This window comes from Staurois parvus, unplaced genomic scaffold, assembly GCF_062004578.1.
Source record: "Staurois parvus isolate SC_StPar_1 unplaced genomic scaffold, SC_StPar_1.0 ptg000099l, whole genome shotgun sequence".
In the NCBI taxonomy this organism is placed as follows: domain Eukaryota; kingdom Metazoa; phylum Chordata; class Amphibia; order Anura; family Ranidae; genus Staurois; species Staurois parvus.
Window position 1 is genome coordinate 4423077 of NW_028317895.1, and position 20914 is coordinate 4443990.

Genomic DNA, 20914 nt, shown 5'->3' on the forward strand with positions numbered 1-20914 from the left:
CAATATCAAAAGCCGCAGAGAGGCCAAGTAGTAAGAGTACGGAGCAGTGGCCATTGGTTTTAGCAGTTAGTAGATCATTAGTGAGTTTTAGTAGAGCAGTTTCAGTGGAGTGTAGTGAGCGAAAGCCAGACTGTAAAGGGTGAAGAAGGTTGTTGTCAGTAAGGTAGGAGCTCAGGCGATTGTAGAGTAAGTGTTCTAGGAGTTTAGAGGTAAATGGCAGCAGGGAGATGGGTCTTAAGTTGTTCAGGTTGGTGGGGTCCAGGGAGGGCTTTTTAAGTATGGGAGTGATGTGTGCATGCTTTAGAGGGGAGGGGAAGGCACCGTTAGAGAGGGAGAGATTGAAGATGTGAGTGAGGGAGCATAAAATAGAAGAAGTACGTGACCGTAGTAGTTGTGAGGGGACAGGATCCAGGGGGCAGGTAGTGAGACGGGCTTCAGAGAAAAGTCTATATATTCACTCACAGTGGATTCCTTTCAATTAAAACACAAAAGAACATACGGTCACAATTTAAAACATTTACAGGGGGTTAAAAAAATGGAAACACTACATGATTTGCATGTAGTATATACAGTATACACATTATACTGTATATTATTGTATATACAGTATGACCGTTTCAGGTATGGAGCAATTCTGTGACTTTTTTCATTACCTATTACTTTTTAATATAACTAATACACATTTATTATGTGTCTAAAACATTAATACATATAATATAAATGTGTAGGTTTTGGCGATAGAGCGTATATAAAGCCAGCACTTCTTACATTTGGATGAGTTTGAACAATGGGTTATTAGAATATCTGTTAGATTTTATTGCTATTTATATCCCTAAGTGAGGAGAATCACCATCTCTATTGTTCCCGGCCAACATTGTGGCCAAGACAAAAAGTAAGTGGAATCTGAAATGTTTGAGTTGTCATAGGAGCAGGAGGTGATGAAGGAATCTTCCGATGGGGATATTGAATTGCTTTGGAAAAACCTCCTATTTCTTCTTGCTGTGTATCTGAGAAAGCAAGATAATTAGGGGGGATTTACTAAAGGCAAATAGACTGTGAACTTTACAAGTGCAGTTGCTCTGCAGCTTAGTAAATGAGATGAAACTCCACTTTTCATAAAATAGCCAATCACATGCAAGGAAAATTAAAAAAAATAAACAGCATTTTTGCTTACACATGATTGGATGATGGAAGTCAGCACAGCTTCCCCTCATCGCTGCTTGACAAAGGAGCGCACTTCCACCTTTCCCGGCCAGCGCATGCTCCGAAATGCGTCAAAGTGCACCTTGGGTATCTGACGTCATCACGGGCACGCCGCCGCCGCTTTCCAGCGTGCGTTCCACTTTGCTCTGCTGGAGGACGTGCACGCCGGCCGGCCTCACAGCCGTTCCCCTCCAGCCACCACACTGCTCCAGCGGCACGCCGATTTCTTCATACCCCACACAGATGACAGATCTCACCCTGGATACCCACCTTACTGATGGTTACACCAACCATGGTTTTTATGCTTATACTTACCTTATATATGTGAGTGTTCCTACCTATATACCTGAATAAAGTTATATACTGCACTTAGAGGTGCTTCTCTCCTTCTCTCACTAACAAAGTCTGCTACAGCCTATTTGGAAGCCTTGCCCTCAGTGCTACACGGATCCCCCTACCCCACGCTCATCTTTCTCATACAACCATAACTACCACCATTACCCCATACCAGGATTACCCAGGACTTCTGGCAGTACTTGCGCTGATCACACCCCCCCCCCCCCTCATTTCCCCTCATTTACTAAGCTCTGGAACAACTGCACTTGCAGAGAGCACAGTCTGTTTACCTTTTGTAAATCCACATTTTCCCCAATGGGGCTCAAACAGCAGAAAAAAATACTGGTCGTGTTTTACATACATTTTATAGTATATGTTTCATTTATTGTCACTAGAGCCATAATTTGAGTATATGATTAATACAGTGTGCTGTTTAGTTATCAATTACTGTAATTATATTGTCTATATTTTATCTCCTTTCAGAAAGCGCTGGCCCTGGATCAGGACTGCATGGTACTATCTGACCAGGAGGTGAGGATGGAGAACAGGATCAGTTTTGAGTGAGTTGGGTTTCCTTTCTTGTTCTTTCTGAAAATGTTAGCAGTGAACCCCTCATATTTCAACATCCTTACCATAGTCTTACCAAAAGACATGAGGCAGTCTGGGAAGGCCTTCATTACTCTGCTAGCATGTTTTGGCCCTTGGAAAAGTCATTGTAAAGACACTGAAAGCTAAAGGTAGAATCTGCAAAGATGCAATGCTAACCACAGTGTTACCATGTTGCTCTGTAATATCCTATAATATTCAACAACAACAAACAACCTGAAACATATTGTGTTTTGTAATTTAAAAAATAACTTTAATTCTTGGTATTTTTTAGGTTGCAAATTGAATCCCTGAATAAAAATTTGCGCATCGTGGCCAGACCCTCAAAGACAATACAAGAGGCTTTACATTCGATTTTGAAGAAATATGGATTGAACAACCAACATTTTGTACTAAAAAAGGTAAAACTGAAACCCCTAATGGGAGCTTACATAATAAAAAAAAGCCTTACATATCAAGTTCAGGGCTAGCAATGAAATGCCCTAATGCTACAAACTATTTTCAAAATTTTCTAAATCCAACCATTAATTCTTTAGGGCACATGTAAACCTGGTGAACACAGAATGCTAACAATATGATCGTTAAAACCCATCAGCAGGCTGTCCCTTCCAAATTCACTCTCCTCCTTTGTGGCCCCATTGGCAGTATTTTATACTTCTGGTGTTGTATTAATATTATTAATATTCACCTTTTCTGAAGCCTTCAAGTTGGTCATGTAATGCCACAGGGTCCTCTTCATTCTTACCTCCTCTTAAGACTGGGAGGTAATCAATGATGTAGAGAGTGATGCCAATGTGATGACACTATAAATGAAGGTGTGGTGATGCCCTGCCTGCCTGCACTTGATCTTCCAGGTTGAGTGACTTGGAGTGTCAATCATCCTGACAAGAATGAGAATGAGATACTTTAAGGCATAGCTCCATATTGAAGGTGAGTATTGAAGCCTGATCTTTTTTTTTTCAACACAGTCTGGCGGACCTTTTCAAAAAATAGAAAAATTGCTTGGATTTGGGTTTTAAGGTACAGTGTGCAAAGAGAAATGGATTGCTGTAATCCATGGCATAAAATCAGGATTTGGGTACTGGGTCACTCTGGACAATCACATGCTATTTCCTAGTCCCTTGTTACCATAGTTAAAATTCATGCTACTTCCATCAATAGTTTAAGGGGGAGTACAAAGTGTAAATTTTGCTTTCTGTTCTAATGTGTCTCCAGCCAGCCAACAATTCCTCATAGACAATAATTCCTCATAGACTATTATTAGCCTGACGCAAAAGAGATGAAAAAACAGACAATGGAAAACAGTTGCTGACAGTTGTAGGCAGATCATTTGAGAAATAAAGGGTGTGTGCAGGGGCGTATTTGCCACAAGGCAAACAAGACACTTGCCTAGGATGGCATTTTTCAGGGGGGCAGCACCTCCCCCCAGAAGAAGGGAACCAGGTGGGATCTGAGAGAGGCTACGGGCTGCTTGATGGTGTATATACATCCTGACTCTTGTTCCCAGGGATGTCAGGAGCTGTGAAGATTGGTGTATTTCTCTCTATCGCCAGAGGGGGGGTAGTAGAAGGCTCTCCCAGATGGGGGGGGCATAGGTGTTATTGGTCATTGTCAGGCTCTGTGTCCGTGAGGGCAGACAATTTTTGTGTTGCCTAGGGCAGCACAAAACCTAAATACACCACTGGGTGTATGCACTAAATTCCCTCACTCCCCTCTTGCAGAATTTGCATTGGGTTGCCCTTTAAGAAAAACACAGCATGAGGATGCTTAGTCATATTAGACATAACATGAATGTACATTCCATTTCTAGATTAGTACGTTGTTGGGCAGTGAACAGGGAACTTAATGTCTATCATCACAGTGTTTATTATAATTTCCCTTTTCACTGCCAGCCACTTAGGAAGATCTGTTATGGCACGAACATATTATGCAATAGGAAATGTAACCAACCACACGTCATCCATTAATCGGTGCTTTCATCTGAAATGAGCGTGGGTTTCATTATCTTGTCAGATCAGTTTTGTTCTGCAGAAGGTCATTTGGCATCTTATCTTAGACAACTCTGCACTGAAGTTCCTATAAAATGAATCCTTATTCTCAGTTAATTCCTTATGACTGAGCTCACCTCATCAAAATAGCAATCACATCGTGCAACGGTGCATGTTGTCAATGTCAAACAGTTTTAATGAAGATATTTACATAAATATATCAGTCATCAAAGACAAAATGGATTGAGTGAGTAGATATCACAGACAGAGTGGTACAGTTTGTTGTCTAGAGGTTCACTGATCAACTATACAGTAAATCTACTTTTACTTTTCGCAGACATTAACATGTTAAAGTGTTTCTAAACCTACAACAGTAAAATCAGACTGTATTTACAGTAAAGCATGCTTGTTATACTCACTGTGGAACCTAAGGGGGTTAATCCTCTGCATTGTGTAAAAAGGATTTTTGATCCTGTCTTCTCTGATCCTCCCTTTCTTCTACAGTCCCCAATCCATCTGCTGACAGAACAGAGCCTTGGGGGCAAGCTGAACATGCTTAGTTTGGTGTGTATTGCTAGAGAATTTTTTTCTTTTAAATCTTGGGAGAGTGCATGTAATCAGCACAGCGCCAATCCAATCAATGCTGCCCAGACAGAGGGCCCAGACAGAGGGTCAGGGGTCCTGCAGTCTCGTAGGACAATCAGGAGAGAATTAAAACTCCTCCTACAAGCTTTAACCAGTGCTCTGCAGGACACTAACAGAAGTCACAAGACTGCTATATACTGCTGATGAGAAAAGGTATTTAGCAGTTCATATTTAGTAAAAAAAAAATTGCATTTCCATGTTGTGTGTACTGTGGGAGACCAGATATAGTGAATGCAGGGTCCTGGGTTTAGTAACACTTGACGTATAGTGGCATATATGATATCTGCCATTTCAGGCTGGGGAGAGGCTGATCAATTTTTATCAGATACAGTTACATGATACAGAGGAAATGTTTCAGCTTTGTAGCTCTCTGTTGTTCATAGGTTGTTCATATATGTTTATATAATCTATATCTGAGGCTTATTGTCTCTTTATTGAAGTTATCAGTGTGATCTTGCAAGCCTTGTAATAACAGTAGTTCTTATACCCAGTTACAGCACCCTTTCTCCACAGAAGAACAAGAAAGCATTGAAGCAGTATTAAACCCAAAAGCCAACATTTGTTATATTGCAGCTCACCAATTTTTCGATGTGATTGTTTGCATTAGTTTTCCTTTTTGGGATTTCTATTTTCATCTGATGATCCAGCCAGTAAGTCTGTGGTTTTTCAAAAGCACAAGCTCTCCAGCAGGATGCATCAGTTTACATGGATGAGACTATCCACTTAACAATGACAGGGGTGCAAGCTTTTATTTATGTACAGTAAAACCTTTTTCTATAACATGTAACTTCCCTTTACCTTAACAGTTAATAAATAGGCCCTAAAAGGCACACATTAATGAAGCTCTCTATTCATTAATGTATCAATAAATTTACTTTTTAAACACAAGCAGTGTATAAAGCCAAGTCTGACTTGTTATCAGCCTCCTGTAGTCTCTGTACAACAGAGCTCAGAGAGGGGGAAGCAGCACTAAGAGCCAATCAAGTCTGCTCATGTTGTAACAATGATAGCAGGAGAAGGCAGAGTCCATCTGCTTCTCTTTCATCGACCAGTCCCAGGGTGGGGGAGGTACAAGTCCTGTAATGCCTAGTTAGTACATATGGTGAGAAAATTGGATAAAAAATACTGCTTGACTGTCCGATAATATGATCGTTAGTACACAGCTTCCGTGAGCCAATCACAACAGTTCATACAAAATTATCCATAGGGACAAACACAAAAATTTTTCTCACGCAATAACAGAACATTGAGTGACCAAGACCACGCATGCACGGAAATGAAAGAATACAATACAATAGAATACATTACATCACTTCCGAAGTTGTATGCTGTTGAATGAGAATTTTCATAACTTTAGTAATCTTTTACATTTTCAATATGAGACTGACATGCAAAAAAAAAAATGGACAAGCATTCATCCATTATTCTCATCCTGAGTATGAGGCATAATTGAAAATGAAACTGCAAGAAAGTAAATATCAGGTCTTCTCCCTTGCCAGACAGACACACAGTTACCCTGACCTTAAGTCCTCATGAACACTGAATGTTTTGATAACGCTGGTAATGTTAGCTGTGTAAAGTCGCGTTAAAAACATGAGTTTTTCAGCTTTTTCTAGCGGTTTTGCATTAGCGTTTAGCCGTGTTTTCCACGTTTTTCCAATTTTTTGGGTTAAAAAAAGTCCAAAAACACCAGTTTGAGGCATTTTGACACGTTTTTCAGTGTTAGAGCATTTTTACAGTTAAAAAACTCTTCTAGAAACCCACTAGACTTGTTTTTTTTCTTCCAGCCAAAAAACATCTGAGCCAAAAAACGTTGATTACAGTCTATGTGTGCATGGACATATAGGATAACATGCTGAGGGGTATACTAGCTGGAGAAAAAAACATCAAAAGCCAAAAACAGCAGCTGTAAAAACGTCAAGTTTGCATGAGGACTTTCACTTCAGCCCACCTTACCTAATTACTTTATGTGTAAATCCACCTTGGCTGAAAAAAAATCCTCTCCCTATAAGGTTTTTTTTAATGCTGCAAGGATTTAAAGTGGAAGTAAACTCCCACTGGACACTTGTACCTAGAGGTGAGCTTATAATAAAACTTACCTTTAGGTACAAGGAATATCTTCTAAACCTGCACCGTTTAGGGGATATTCAGTGTCCAGATGACCTCAAATGAGCATGCGCTCTGAACGGCATACCCGTGACATTCTTTCAGAGCTGTGTGCTGCAGCCAAAATTCCCGCGAGCATGCATGTGTTTGATGTCATTACGGCTCGGCCAGTCAAGCCATTGGCCAATTACCTTCATTTTAAGGTAAGTCTTTCATGATGTGCTAGTATGCAATTTATACTAGCACATTATGACACTATTTTACAGGGGAATTTTTTTTTATTTTTGTGGTTTACTACCTCTTCAAGCAAGTTTCATTGCACATTCCAATCAGGTTTTGTTTATATTGGAGTTCATTTACACCCCTCTTTCTTTCTATTTCCTGCAGTGACCTGCAATAGTCACATGAGGGGTCTAGTATGGTCGCCATTTCTGATTTTATGTCAGTTTTAGAGTATCATAGCTGGTTGCAGAACTAGAAAGGCAATTGTTGTTAACACAAAATTGCAAAAAGGCTCTTATATATATATTGAGTCAACATTGTGTTTATTAAAGGCAGTGTTACTTTTAAAACCCCTATCATTTAATCTTATTGCTTTAAAGTGATCCTTTTCAGTACCTAAACGTGCAATCTTTTCCATTAGCTGTTTCAAAAGTGTTTCTGCTACAGACAAAGCAGATTAAATGGTGGAGTCCCTTATATGCAAAGTTTTACTTATTGTCCAAGCCAGCTTCTAAGGCAGACCTGGGCAAACAGTAGCCCATGGGCCACATCCAGCCCTTTTCCTCTCCATGTGCTTTTCCTCTCCAGTGTCAGCATGCCTCTATGAGCCTGTCAGCTTAGAAACTGATGGGCTTAGAGAGGTACTGTATGTTGATAGATGTCTGTGCTTATGCTATGAAGAGCAGGCAGAACTGCAAGAAGAGAGCCAGAGATGCTGATTGGCAAAGGCTCGGCTCTCCTGCAGCTCTGCTACTGGCAAGTTCTTCTCCAATGTACTGTAGGCAGGGGGACATTCCTGTTCTATCCTCGCTGCATGTTTCCCTGTGTCTAAAGCTGGCCATACTTTATACAATTATTTTATTCAATTTCCTTTTGATTTACCTTCAGCTATGTAGTGCAAGGGCCTACCCAAGTGCATTCAAATTGAAATGTTTAGATTTGACCTCATATTATATGGTTTAGTAAATCTAAAGAAAGATTTACAAGGGAATTGTATAATGTATGGTAAGCCTAACGTGACATGCAGCTAAACCCTCTTATTCTGCAATAAGCCAGACTGAATGTAATCTTGAAGCTTTATTAACAAATCAGGATGAGTATGTAATCAATATAAGAAATATTCAAAACACAATGAAATTATTAAGCTGTAGCTGGCAAAAAGTCCAATCTCACCAGTGATGCTGCCTATAAGGGATGTAAGTTCAGTCCATCACATGTGCTGCAGAGAATTATGGCTGGTTCCTTTCCCTCAGTCCATAAAATGGAATCTGAACTCCCAGGATGCACATGCTTTCCCTTTCCAGAATGAAGGATGATGGGAGCTTTCATTAACCACATAAACACTGTTTTTTGTAAAACAGTGAATTTATTCCGGTCTCTAAATAGTGTAATATTGCAAGCTGAATTTCCCTGCTGAAGGCAGAACAATCCCTCTTTCATCCCTTTGTGGAGATCCTATTGAGCCTCTCAGTGGTCACATTGCACAGCTACCTCCTGCTGCTGCTGCACACTGCTTCTCCCCCAGGGCAGCAAAACAAAGTCGGCCATATGACAGTCATAGTGTGTTCCTCCTCCAGGGAAGCACAGAGAAAGTCTGCCACATGTGCTAGTTATCTACATCATCCTCCTCCCCCTGTTAAAGCAGGCATTCAACACAGTCTGTTTGCAGCTGCACATTAACGCTGGCCATTAATGAGTAATTTGTTTCCATCGATCGGCAAGTTGAATTTTAAAAAAAAATTCCCCAATCCACACATTTGAGGATTTTGAATCCTCCCCAATGAGCTATTGCAGTGGTTCTCAACCTTCCTAATGCCACGACCCTTTAATACAGTTCCTCATGTTGTGGTGACCCCCAACCATAAAATTATTTTTGTTGCTACTTCATAACTGTAATTTTGCAGTGGGATGAGTAGTGCCACATCATTGGTGTCAGTGGGAGGAATAGTGCCCCATCACTGATGTCAATGGGAGGAATAGTGCCACATCATTGGTGTTAGTGGGAGGAGTAGTGCCACATCATTGGTGTCAGTGGGAGGAGTAGTGCCACATCACTGATGTCAGTGGGAGGAATAGTGTCCCATCGTTGGTATCAGTGGGAGGAATAGTGTCCCATCGTTGGTATCAGTGGGAGGAATAGTGCCCCATCGTTGGTATCAGTGGGAGGAATAGTGTCCCATAGTTGGTATCAGTGGGAGGAATAGTGTCCCATCGTTGGTATCAGTGGGAGGAATAGTGACCCATCGTTGGTATCAGTGGGAGGAATAGTGCCCCATCGTTGGTATCAGTGGGAGGAATAGTGTCCCATCGTTGGTATCAGTGGGAGGAATAGTGTCCCATCGTTGGTATCAGTGGGAGGAATAGTGTCCCATCGTTGGTATCAGTGGGAGGAATAGTGCCCCATCGTTGGTATCAGTGGGAGGAATAGTGCCCCATCGTTGGTATCAGTGGGAGGAATAGTGTCCCATCGTTGGTATCAGTGGGAGGAATAGTGTCCCATCGTTGGTATCAGTGGGAGGAATAGTGTCCCATCGTTGGTATCAGATGGAGGAATAGTGTCCCATCGTTGGTATCAGTGGGAGGCATAGTGTCCCATCGTTGGTATCAGATGGAGGAATAGTGTCCCATCGTTGGTATCAGATGGAGGAATAGTGTCCCATCGTTGGTATTAGTGACACCAATGATGGGGCACTGTTCTTCCCACTGACACCAATGATACTTACCTTGCTGACCCCTGCTCCAGCCTATGCTCGCTCCCTCCCTCTCCCATCTACAGCCAGCATACCTGGCTGCAGCAGCACCATCTGCACGGTACAGACACTTACCGGTCAGCTGTGTTCCTTCTCCGGCCGCTCTCCTTCACTCGCTCTGGCAGCTCCCTCACTCAATCTTCTTTGATCTTCGTGCTACCGCTCGGCTCCTCCTCGCCAAGCTCCACCTCCTCACCGGTGATTGGCTGCCTGTGTGCCTCTCCTGAGCTACAGTTTCGGCGGCCAATCACCAGCGAGGAAGCGGAGCTGTTGAGTGATCCCGGGGGTGTGGCCAGATGACCAGGGTCGGCATGTCATTCCGCCCACACATCACTGTCCAGGGAAATGTGGGTGTATCTGCATGTGGGCAGACCCACCTGGAGACGGATAGAGGAGCAGTGTCTTGGTTCCTAAGACCATCAGAAATATGTGTTTTCCGATGGTCTTAGGTGACCCCTGTGAAAGGGTCGTTTGACCCCCAAAGGGGTCGCGACCCACAGGTTGAGAACCGCTGAGCTATTGCATTCTGACAGTTATAGCTGGCGGTGCTGAAAATCCAATAAGCTGGTTGTACAGAAGTCAATCAGTAGATCGACTTCTGTACAACCAGCCTGCCCATAAATGGATAGAAATTTGGCTGGTCCCTGCTGAACCAGCCAAATATCAATCCCTGTATGGCCATCTTAAGGCTTAAGGCAGTTCAGCCTATATTGGTTTGGCCCTCCACAAGAGTACCAGCATCTCATGTGGCCCCTTGGGAAAATGATCTTCCCACCCCTGGGCTGAGGAAATAAATGTGTGGGGGTCTTCAAGATTATACAGATTATTAGACGTAAACAAGAAATAATTAAAATACAATGTGGAAATTATTATATGATTTTACATTTTGATCATAACATGCTTTAAGCTAAATCCTTCAGCCACCACTTCAATTTTAACCAACAGATCTTTCAGCCTAACCATAATTTAACCTTTAACCAGCTGCTTGACACTAAATAAACTCCAAAACACTGTGTACTTACCATAGAGTTCGATGCTAAAATCTATTGCAGTTGAAGCCAAAATATCCTTTTCTGGATGCCTTTTCCTGCATATCAGCCTATAGACTGATTTTGACACTAAAAAGCAATGCAGATAGTAATGTATGGTAACCACTTTTATGTGTATTTGTAAAAGTTTATTTGTGAAACTGTATTTTAGGCATACTGATCTTATATGAATGTGATGCCAGTGAAAATAACTAAATTTCACTTGATCTAAGCTGGCTCTTATTTTGACAAACTGTATTATCACACAGCAAATATGTTTCATTTCATTGATCAACTACATTAAAGTATTCTTTGAAGACACAGGAACGCTTATTTTTAGTAACACAGTTTATACAGTTTACTGGCAGTTTAGCCAGTAGATCAATTTTCATTTTCCGACTGACCCTGCCGACTGCATTTACCTGTAGGCGACATGATACAAAAGGATGATGTATAAGCTGGAGCCAATTATGTAAAGGGCACTAACCAGATTGTATTATTCCCATATGTCAGCGTTCTGTTCATAGCTGAAGGCTGATGGCTATAGTTTATCAGATCATTTGTAAGATATTATTGTGGCTTAACGTGGATATTTTGCTAGTTAGACCAAGGCATTAGAGGAATTTTATCATGTAAACCACCTGCAGATAGTTTAATCTCAAGACTGATGGACCCTTGGATGAAAGCACCCTGGTGCAAGAAAATTTAGTAATGATGCAAATCATTGCTGTTCCTTTTTTGTCATGACTTCATTGGATGAGACTGTCTCGCTCAGAAATTCACAAGACAACTACTTTATGTATTATCGGTCCGATATCCATTTCATCCTTCCTTCACATCTCTGTATTTGCTGCTACATCTTCATTTGCTTCAGTAACCCTGGTTTTTGTGATGCTAGACGTATCAGCAGATCAGATCCCACTTTATACCTCCTAAAGTAGAAGTACGGCCCCAGCCTTTTTGGCCATATTTCTCTTTTGGGTCACAGGAGTGCACTTATTTTTGCTCTCGCGTGACCTAGAATCAGTAGACAGAAGTCTATAGACCACTGTCAGCTGACATAGCAGAGCCGCTCCAGGCACAATTTTGTTGGGATCCACCCAGCTGCCTGATTGACAGCTGGCTCCACTCTCAACACGTGGCTGAGAGCCGGATCAAACTGCGCTCGCCTCTCTCCATCCTGGCGCTCCAGTGAGCCCTGGAGGAGTAGAGAGGAGAGTGGTGACTGATAGTGATTTCTCGTCGCTCCAAGCTGACAGGCAACATGGGAAATGTGGGAAAGCTGCAGCATCACACTGATGTTGAAGCACAGAGGTGAATATATGTTTATTTTTGCAACCTCCAACTTCTCCTTTAAAGCAGACCTAGCATCATATATACTTTTTTAAATGTTAAATAATATGCAAGTGTAACAGATAATTTACACACAATGTACATTATATTGCCAAAAGTATTGGGACACCTGCCTTTACACGCACATGAACACTAATGGCATCCCAGTCTTAGCTCGTAGGGTTCAATATTGAGTTGGCCCACCCTTTGCAGCTATAACAGCTTCAACTCTTCTGGGCAGGCTGTCTACAAGGTTTAGGACTGTGTCTATGGGAATGTTTGACTATTCTTCCAGAAGCGCATTTGTGAGATCAGGCACTGATGTCGGATGAGAAGGCCTGGCTCGCAGTCTACACTCTAATTCATCCCGAAGGTGTTCTGTCGGGTTGAGGTCAGGACTCTTTGCAGTCCAGTCAATTTCCTCCACTCCAAACTCGCTCATTCATGTCTTTATGGACCTTGTTTTGTGCATTGGTGCGCAGTCATGTTAGAACAGGAAGGGGCCATCCCCAAACTCTTCCCACAAAGTTGGGAGGAAGAAATTGTCCAAAATGTCTTGGTATGTTAAAGCCTTAAGTGGTCCCTTCACTGGAACTAAGGGGCCAAGCCCAACCCCTGAAAAACAACCCCTACAACATAATTCCCCCTCCACCAAACCTTAAGCAGTCAGGCAAGTACTGTTCTCTTGGTAACCACCAAACCCAGACAGGTCCACAGGATTGCCAGAAAGAGATGTGTGATCCATCACTCCAGAGAACACCTCTCCACTGCTCCAGTCCAGTGGCGGTGTGCTTTACACCACTGCATTCGACGTTTGCATTGCACCTGGTGATGTAAGGCTTGGATGCAGCTGCTTGGGCATGGAAACCCATTCCATGAAGCTCTCTACACACTGTTGTTGTGCTAATTTGAAGGCCAAATGAAGTTTAGAGGTCTTTAGCTATTTACTCTGCAGACAGTTGATGAATTCTGCGCACTGTGTGTTTCAGCATGCGCTGATCCTGCTCTGCCATTTTACGATTTGCTGTTGTTCCCAGTTGCTTCCACTTTGTTATAATACCACTAACAGTTGACCGTGGAATATTTAGTAGCAAGGAAATTTCATGGATGGACTTATTGCACAGGTGGCAACCTATCACGATACCATGCTTGAATTCACTGAGCTCCTGAGAGTGACCCATTCTTTCACAAATGTTTGTAGAAGCAGTCTGCATGCCTAGGAGCTTGATTTTATGTCCCAATACTTTTGGCAATATAGTGTATATAGTGCAACAGTCAGAACTATGAAACATACACCAGCATTGGTAGTCAGTGGAAGGAAGAGTGGTCAGGTATTTGTGGTTTGTTGGAAGAAATTTGCCATCGTGTTAAAAGAGAAGTATGGCCAAAACTTGTTTGGCCATAGTGGGCCACAGGAGTGCATCAGTTAACAGCAGGCTAAAGTTTTTTGCTTCTGTTTGTCTTGTTCATTATTATTTTAGCATTGCATTGACAACATTTTTTTAAAAGGCCTACATTTATAAATGATTTTGACATGTATTGTACCAGAAATGTCATTTTAGTATTATTATAAAGGGGACAAATTATCTGTAGTAATATAAAAAACTAGAAAAGCTACAATTTCTGGGGAAATTGTGTGAAGTGTTCTTGCCTCCACCAGTAGTCTACAACTGAAGTGGGCGGAGTAACTGGGTGGAGTGGCTTGTCACTCTGCTGCCTGCTCACACACCTGGGTTCCTATGGCAACTCACTCTACAGTAAGGGCAGAAAAGAGCGGTTATAAACAAACTGCTCCAACTTGCTCACTTCACTGCCATCTTTAAACGGTTGTAGTTTAAAAGTTACAAATTCTACACCGAAGAGCTTTATATTGTGAGAATCACAAGACCCAGACCTACACTTTGATGCATAGTATGACTCTGAAATATTAAAAATGAAGGCACAGTCGCAGTTTAGAAATTGCCCTTCAAATTTGAGGTGGCTAGAGTGGAGTTTCAATGAATGTCAATGAGCGGCGTGAGTTGCAAACAAATGGTCATATTGTGAAAACTGTCAGGACTATGGCTTAGCCGTGGACATTTTTAGTGGCAGCAGGGATAGCTGAACGTTTTGATATAAGATTTGTGTAGGTGGGCTTGAAAATGAGGGAGTGATGGTAGTTTAGAAATCATGTCCTGATTTTTCAGCTCACACTCCAGCTTTTGTCAGCTCCCACTCTAGTTTTGAACATTCCGCCATTCATTCCTATGGGACCAATTTCACCACAAAAATGCCGATATTTTGTGAACCATTTGGCGAAACGTTCCACAAAGTAATAGCACACCAACCAGGAACAATCCGCACATTTCGGTATATTACTGTCTATGTAGTGTAAAAACTGTGGGAGGAGTTAGGGTGGTAAATTTGGCTATAATAATAAGAATATATATGTGAGATAACAGTAAGTGGTCTTGCCATGCAAGAACACTTAATAAGAATATATATGTGAGATAACAGTAAGTGGTCTTGCCATGCAAGAACACTTAATAAAATGCCTAACCATAATAGAAACATTTTTGTTATGTGTATTTAGCTGTAGACTGCATAGAAAATAACATAGTTTTGTCTAAAAAAAAGTATTGGCTAATTGGCAAAAAAAGAGTTAGCAATGTTTAAAGTTTTACTTGCCCAGAATCAAAAATATTTGCAACACCTTACTTTGGCCTATTTACACTTTGGGAATAGTGGTAACCAAGATGAAGGTCAGTTTTCTAGATGATCACATTTATCAGTAATTCATTTTGATATGTTTTTGAAAACTTGTGAATTTGGCAACTGTTTCTTTAAAAATGTTGTACTATTTTTGTTTCGCTTACTGAATTCAATAATAATTCCCTGGGCAATTATAGAGCGTTATTGAGCTGAGAAGCAATGCATTGTAGGCTGAAAGTTCACTACTTTTTGAATTGAAAAACGTTATCTGAGAAAAACACAATATTGCACCTAGTGATGGATTTCAAGGAAGCTTAAAATCCAACAAAAACTAAGCTGTCTAAAGGCCCTGTGCACAAGTTACATTAAAATTGGCATAGGCACCTTGTAAAACACAGTAACAGTCTCTAAGCTGATATTGGCTTCATAGCCTTCAAAAGGAAACCCTGAGAATTTTCATTAAGTTGCTCAAAAATATGTGGATTTTAGTTTTCTGCTTTGCTTATGTAGGCATCAAATAGAATTCACAAACGTGCTTTATTATTCAACAGATGGGTGAACCAGAAGCTGTAGATCAAGGCAAGTCTGTGACCCAGGTAGCAGGACTGACTCTTGTTCTGCATACTCTCACCGGTAAGAAAATTAGTTTTATTTACTGGCAGATTAGTTGATCACGAAGCTGCATTTTTTAAACATCTGTCACTTTTCAAATATTTATCACTCAGTTTACTGGAAGTTATGACTTTTTCAGTTATACTTTATATGCCAAAAAATTATATTTTTAGAGTCAAACATTTTCTACATTTGTCCTGATGTAGCTGAGAGGTTGACCTCCTGTGTCCATTTCATAATAGCAATGCTTCATAGTTCTGTTGTACATCCTTCTTTAAGCGCCCTCATACTTTCTAACAAATTCATCACATCACCTGCAAATCTAAAAAAATGTTTTATTTTGTTGTGTATATTTAAAATTTTCATATGAATATTATAAAACTACTGATTCCCTCAGGTAAGTAGATATGTACAAGAGCACCACCTTTGGCTAGCCATAGATGAGTCAGTCTGTTTTGTTCAACTGTGGGTTTGAGGTGGATGGGGGAATCCTCCCCACTGTGTCTTTGTATTCTAACAACAGGGAGACTTCCCCACCATCAGAATACACAGATTAGCACCGCAGGCTATAGCCGGAAGCATTGATAAAGTGGAAATTTTCCAAAAGGGTGGTTGAACAGAAGTCGATTGGTAGATCGTCCTTTTTTCAACCACAGTAGCCATACATGGATCAAAATTTGGCTGGTCCCAGCCAGCCGAATTTCAATCCATGTACGGCCAGCTTTGTTGTACAATGAAGAACAGCACTGCTGTGAACTAAACTGAATAGCAGCTGATATCAGAGTACTGTCCGTGATACTTTTTTAATTGCACTAACATAATTTTTTAGGACAAGCTTTTGGGATTTGTCCTCTTCTTCCAGGTCTATACAGTACTGATACACAAAGTTTTAGCTAAGTAATTTAGAGGAGCAGACACACCTGATCCCTCTTTTCTAGCGGAGATGAGACAGGCTGATTTGCATATATTTTGGCTATGAAGTCATAATGTCAAGGACTAAATATACACTTAAAAACATATTTTTAAATATTGTTTAATGAGGTTAAACATTCTGATGGATGAATAAGTAAAGACACACTCACTAGCTCATATGCAGCATTGATGAGACCATTTATGTTAGATAAGCCATAGGTGATGCAGTATTCTTTCCTTCCGCAATGGGAAAGAAATTTGCTCAATTTCCCCATCAACACAGTAGGTGTTGATGGGGGAATCCCTCCCACAGTGCTTTTGTGTTCTACGGGTGGAGAGCTTTTCCTGCCGGCGGAACGCAATGTTCACTGCTGATGGCTATAGCTGCTGACAGTAATCGCATGCTAAAAGTCCGACAGACTGGTTGTACTGAAGTTGATCAATGGATCAGCTTTAGTACAACCAGCCTGAGTATAGATGGATCGATTCTTGGCCTGTCGCTGCTGAACAAGCTGAGATTCGGTCCATTTGTAGCCAGCTTTCATTGTTTATACACAGGCTGTCATTAAGCAATTCACCAGGAAATCCAGTGATGGATTGCAAACTGAGTTAAAAGTAAACTGCACCATATACTAGTACATTATGACGGACTTTCCTGTACACAGAGCCCTCCAGCGCCACGCAGTCATGGCTCCTTTGTGCCACCATCTTTACCTGGTCCCCCTTCCAGGTTTGCAGGCTCTGGGAGTATGAATGATCGGAGATGCGGTGACCTCACTCCTGCGCATGAACGCAGGTGTCCTTGGCTACAGCACAGAGCTCTGAAGGCCCGGCATGCTGTGTTGTCCCTTCAGAACGCATGCACCGATGACATCATCGGCTGCATGCTGTGTGACTATCTCCTAAACGCTGCAAGTTTAGGATATACCGTATTTTTCACTCCATAAGACGCACTTTTTTCCCCCAAAAAAAGGGGGGAAAATGTCAGTGCGTCTTATGGAGCGAATGTAAAGCGGCCGGTCCGGTATTTCTGCCGCCACCATGTCAGAATACCGGGCCGGCCGCTCAGCTCTTCTCTCCTGCAGGACCTTACCTGTTCCTCGCTCCAGCGCTGCAGTCTTCCCGCGGCAGCTTCTGTGACAGCCGGGTGCCCACTGCGCATGCTCGAGAAGCGCTGCGCTTTGTGAATGGTCCTGCGTCTTCTGGGACACATGACAGGTCCCAGAAGGCTCCGGGCCATTCACAAAGTGCAGCGCTTCTCGTGCATGTGCAGAGGGCACCCGGCTGTCACAGAAGCCGCCGCGGGAAGAAGGAAGGACAACTCCGCGGAAGTCGGAGCGGGTACCTGTCAAATTCAGGTACCCGTTCCCCCTCCCTCCCCAAAGGTCCGCAGTCTCTGATAATCTCCTTTACTGTCTGCAGTCTCTGGTCATCTGTACTATGTCCACAGTCTCTGTTCATTCACTGTACTATGTCTGCAGTCTCTGGTCATCTCCTGTACTGTGTCCGCAGTCTGGCTCTGGTCATCCCCTGTACTGTGTCCGCAGTCTCTGGTCATCCCCTGTACTGTGTCCGCAGTCTGGCTCTGGTCATCCCCTGTACTGTGTCCGCAGTCTCTGGTCATCCCCTGTACTGTGTCCGCAGTCTCTGGTCATCCCCTGTACTGTGTCCGCAGTCTCTGGTCATCCCCTGTACTGTGTCCACAGTCTCTGGTCATCCCCTGTACTGTGTCCGCAGTCTCTGGTCATCCCCTGTACTGTGTCCGCAGTCTCTGGTCATCCCCTGTACTGTGTCCGCAGTCTCTGGTCATCCCCTGTACTGTGTCCACAGTCTCTGGTCATCTCCTGTACTGTGTCCGCAGTCTCTGGTCATCTCCTGTACTGTGTCTGCAGTCTCTGGTCATCTCCTGTACTGTGTCCGCAGTCTCTGGTCATCTCCTGTACTGTGTCCGCAGTCTCTGGTCATTCCCTGTACTGTGTCCGCAGTATCTGGTCATCTCCTGTACTATATCTGCAGTCTCTGGTCATCCCCTGTACTGTGTCCGCAGTCTCTGGTCATCTCCTGTACTGTGTCCGCAGTCTCTGGTCATCTCCTGTACTGTGTCTGCAGTCTCTGGTCATCTCCTGTACTATGCCCACAGTCTCTGGTCATCTCCTGTAGTATGTCTGCAGTCTCTGGCCATCCCCTGTACTGTGTCTGCAGTCTCTGGTCAACTCCTGTACTATGTCCGCAGTCTCTGGTCATCCCCTGTGCTGTGTCCGCAGGCTCTGGTCATCCCCTGTGCTGTGTCCGCAGTCTCTGGTCATCTCCTGTACTATGTCCGCAGTCTCTGGTCATCTCCTGTACTATGTCCGCAGTCTCTGGTCATCTCCTGTACTGTGTCCGCAGTCTCTGGTCATCTCCTGTACTGTGTCCGCAGTCTCTGGTCATCCCCTGTACTGTGTCCGCAGTCTCTGGTCATCTCCTGTACTGTGTCTGCAGTCTCTGGTCATCTCCTGTACTGTGTCTGCAGTCCATTGGTTCAGAATATTTTTTTTCTTGTTTTTCTCCTCTAAAACCTAGGCGTGTCTTATGGTCAGGTGCGTCTTATGGAGCGAAAAATACGGTATTCACAGTACCTACAGACCTTATTATCGGCTTACCTGTAGGTACAACTTACAAAGTGGACTTTACTTCTACTTTAACAGTGAAAACCAAAACCTTTTAGTTTTGGATAGAATGGGTAAGAGTTAGAGCCCCTGTCAGATTTTTACTGCTATACAGGGCTCAGTTAGAAAGATTTACTCTCACTTCCTGTTCTTTTACTAGACTTGTTTTACTTCCTGTTCTAACTGTGCAGTAAAACCAAACAGAGGTGAGAATAAAGAAGGAGGCTTTGCCAGCAGGTGTGATGAGGTTAGACTCGTGTTGTATGTAGTTTGATGTAATACAAATGTATGCAGAAGGAATACCCTAAAAAAATGCTGAAGACTGAACTCTTAGACATGAGTCAGATCAATCATTTATATGAAAATGGTTAGTCCCAAATATAGCCATCATGGTTAAAACGTAAAGGTTAAAAAAGTATATTATAAAACAATATATATTGTAAAATATATACGAGAACACAATAATGTTATAACTAATGCCAGAATGGGTATTTTTATTCATCTTTTTGTAAATAATAATATAATTATAATAATATATAATAATAATTCTAAAAGCAAGGCACAAAATCATGTCATTAGTAATATAATCTTTTCACTGCTGAATGAGTAAAGCTAGAAGTTTTATGGTACATTTTTCCTATCTCAACAGATGTGAAAGATCCTATAAAAGCAGAAGGACATACGGTTGAAAAACAAGTTAAGGTAATGTGCTATGTTTATTACTGACTGGAATCCCATAAAAACTGGGATCAAAAGGCCCATCCGCATGCACAGTATTAAACATACCTCCCAACTTTTGAACTTCAGAATGAGGGACACTTTAAGGAGGAAGTCACCTGCGGCATGTGTAGCATTACATACAGAGTGAAATGTTCAGGAGTGCGTTTCATACAGAGTGCAGGATTCAGGGATGCGTTACATACAGAGTGCAAGGTTCAGGAGTGCGTTTCATACAGAGTACAGGACTCAGGAATGCGTTACGTACAGAGTGCAAGGTTCAGGAATGCGTATCATACAGAATGCAGGATTCAGGGATGCGTTACGTACAGAGTGCAAGGTTCAGGAGTGCGTTTCATACAGAGTGCAGAATTCAGGAATGCGTATCATACAGAGTACAGGACTCAGGAATGCGTTACGTACAGAGTGCAAGGTTCAGGAGTGCGTTTCATACAGAGTGCAGGATTCAGGAATGCGTTACATACAGAGTGCAAGGTTCAGGAATGCGTTTCATACAGAGTGCAGGATTCAGGAATGCGTATCATACAGAGGGCAGGATTCAGGAATGCGTTACGTACAGAGTGCAAGGTTCAGGAGTGCGTTTCATACAGAGTGCAGGATTCAGGAATGCGTATCATACAGAGGGCAAGATTCAGAAATGCGTTACGTACAGAGTGCAAGGTTCAGGAGTGCATTTCATACAGAGTGCAGGATTCAGGAATGCGTTACGTACAGAGTGCAAGGTTCAGGAGTGCGTTTCCTACAGAGTGCAGGATTCAGGAATGCGTATCATACAGAGTACAGGACTCAGGAATGCGTTACGTACAGAGTGCAAGGTTCAGGAGTGCATTTCATACAGAGTGCAGGATTCAGGAATGCGTATCATACAGAGGGCAGGATTCAGGAATGCGTTACGTACAGAGTGCAAGGTTCAGGAGTGCGTTTCATACAGAGTGCAGGATTCAGGAATGCGTATCATACAGAGGGCAGGATTCAGAAATGCATTACGTACAGAGTGCAAGGTTCAGGAGTGCATTTCATACAGAGTGCAGGATTCAGGAATGCGTTACGTACAGAGTGCAAGGTTCAGGAGTGCGTTTCATACAGAGTGCAGGATT

The 20914-nt window shown here is 42.4% G+C and overlaps 1 protein-coding gene across 2 annotated transcripts in view; it reads left to right on the forward strand.

Moving 5' to 3' along the window:
* RGS14 (regulator of G protein signaling 14) overlaps window positions 1-20914 on the forward strand; it is a 152188-nt gene that overhangs the window by 119074 nt on the left and 12200 nt on the right. For both annotated transcript variants that reach the window (XM_089671123.1, XM_089671124.1), the window contains 4 exons: window positions 2023-2099; window positions 2420-2546; window positions 15459-15540; window positions 19729-19781. In XM_089671123.1, the coding sequence (XP_089527249.1) occupies window positions 2023-2099; window positions 2420-2546; window positions 15459-15540; window positions 19729-19781 (339 nt within the window). The remainder of the gene's footprint in view (window positions 1-2022; window positions 2100-2419; window positions 2547-15458; window positions 15541-19728; window positions 19782-20914) is intronic.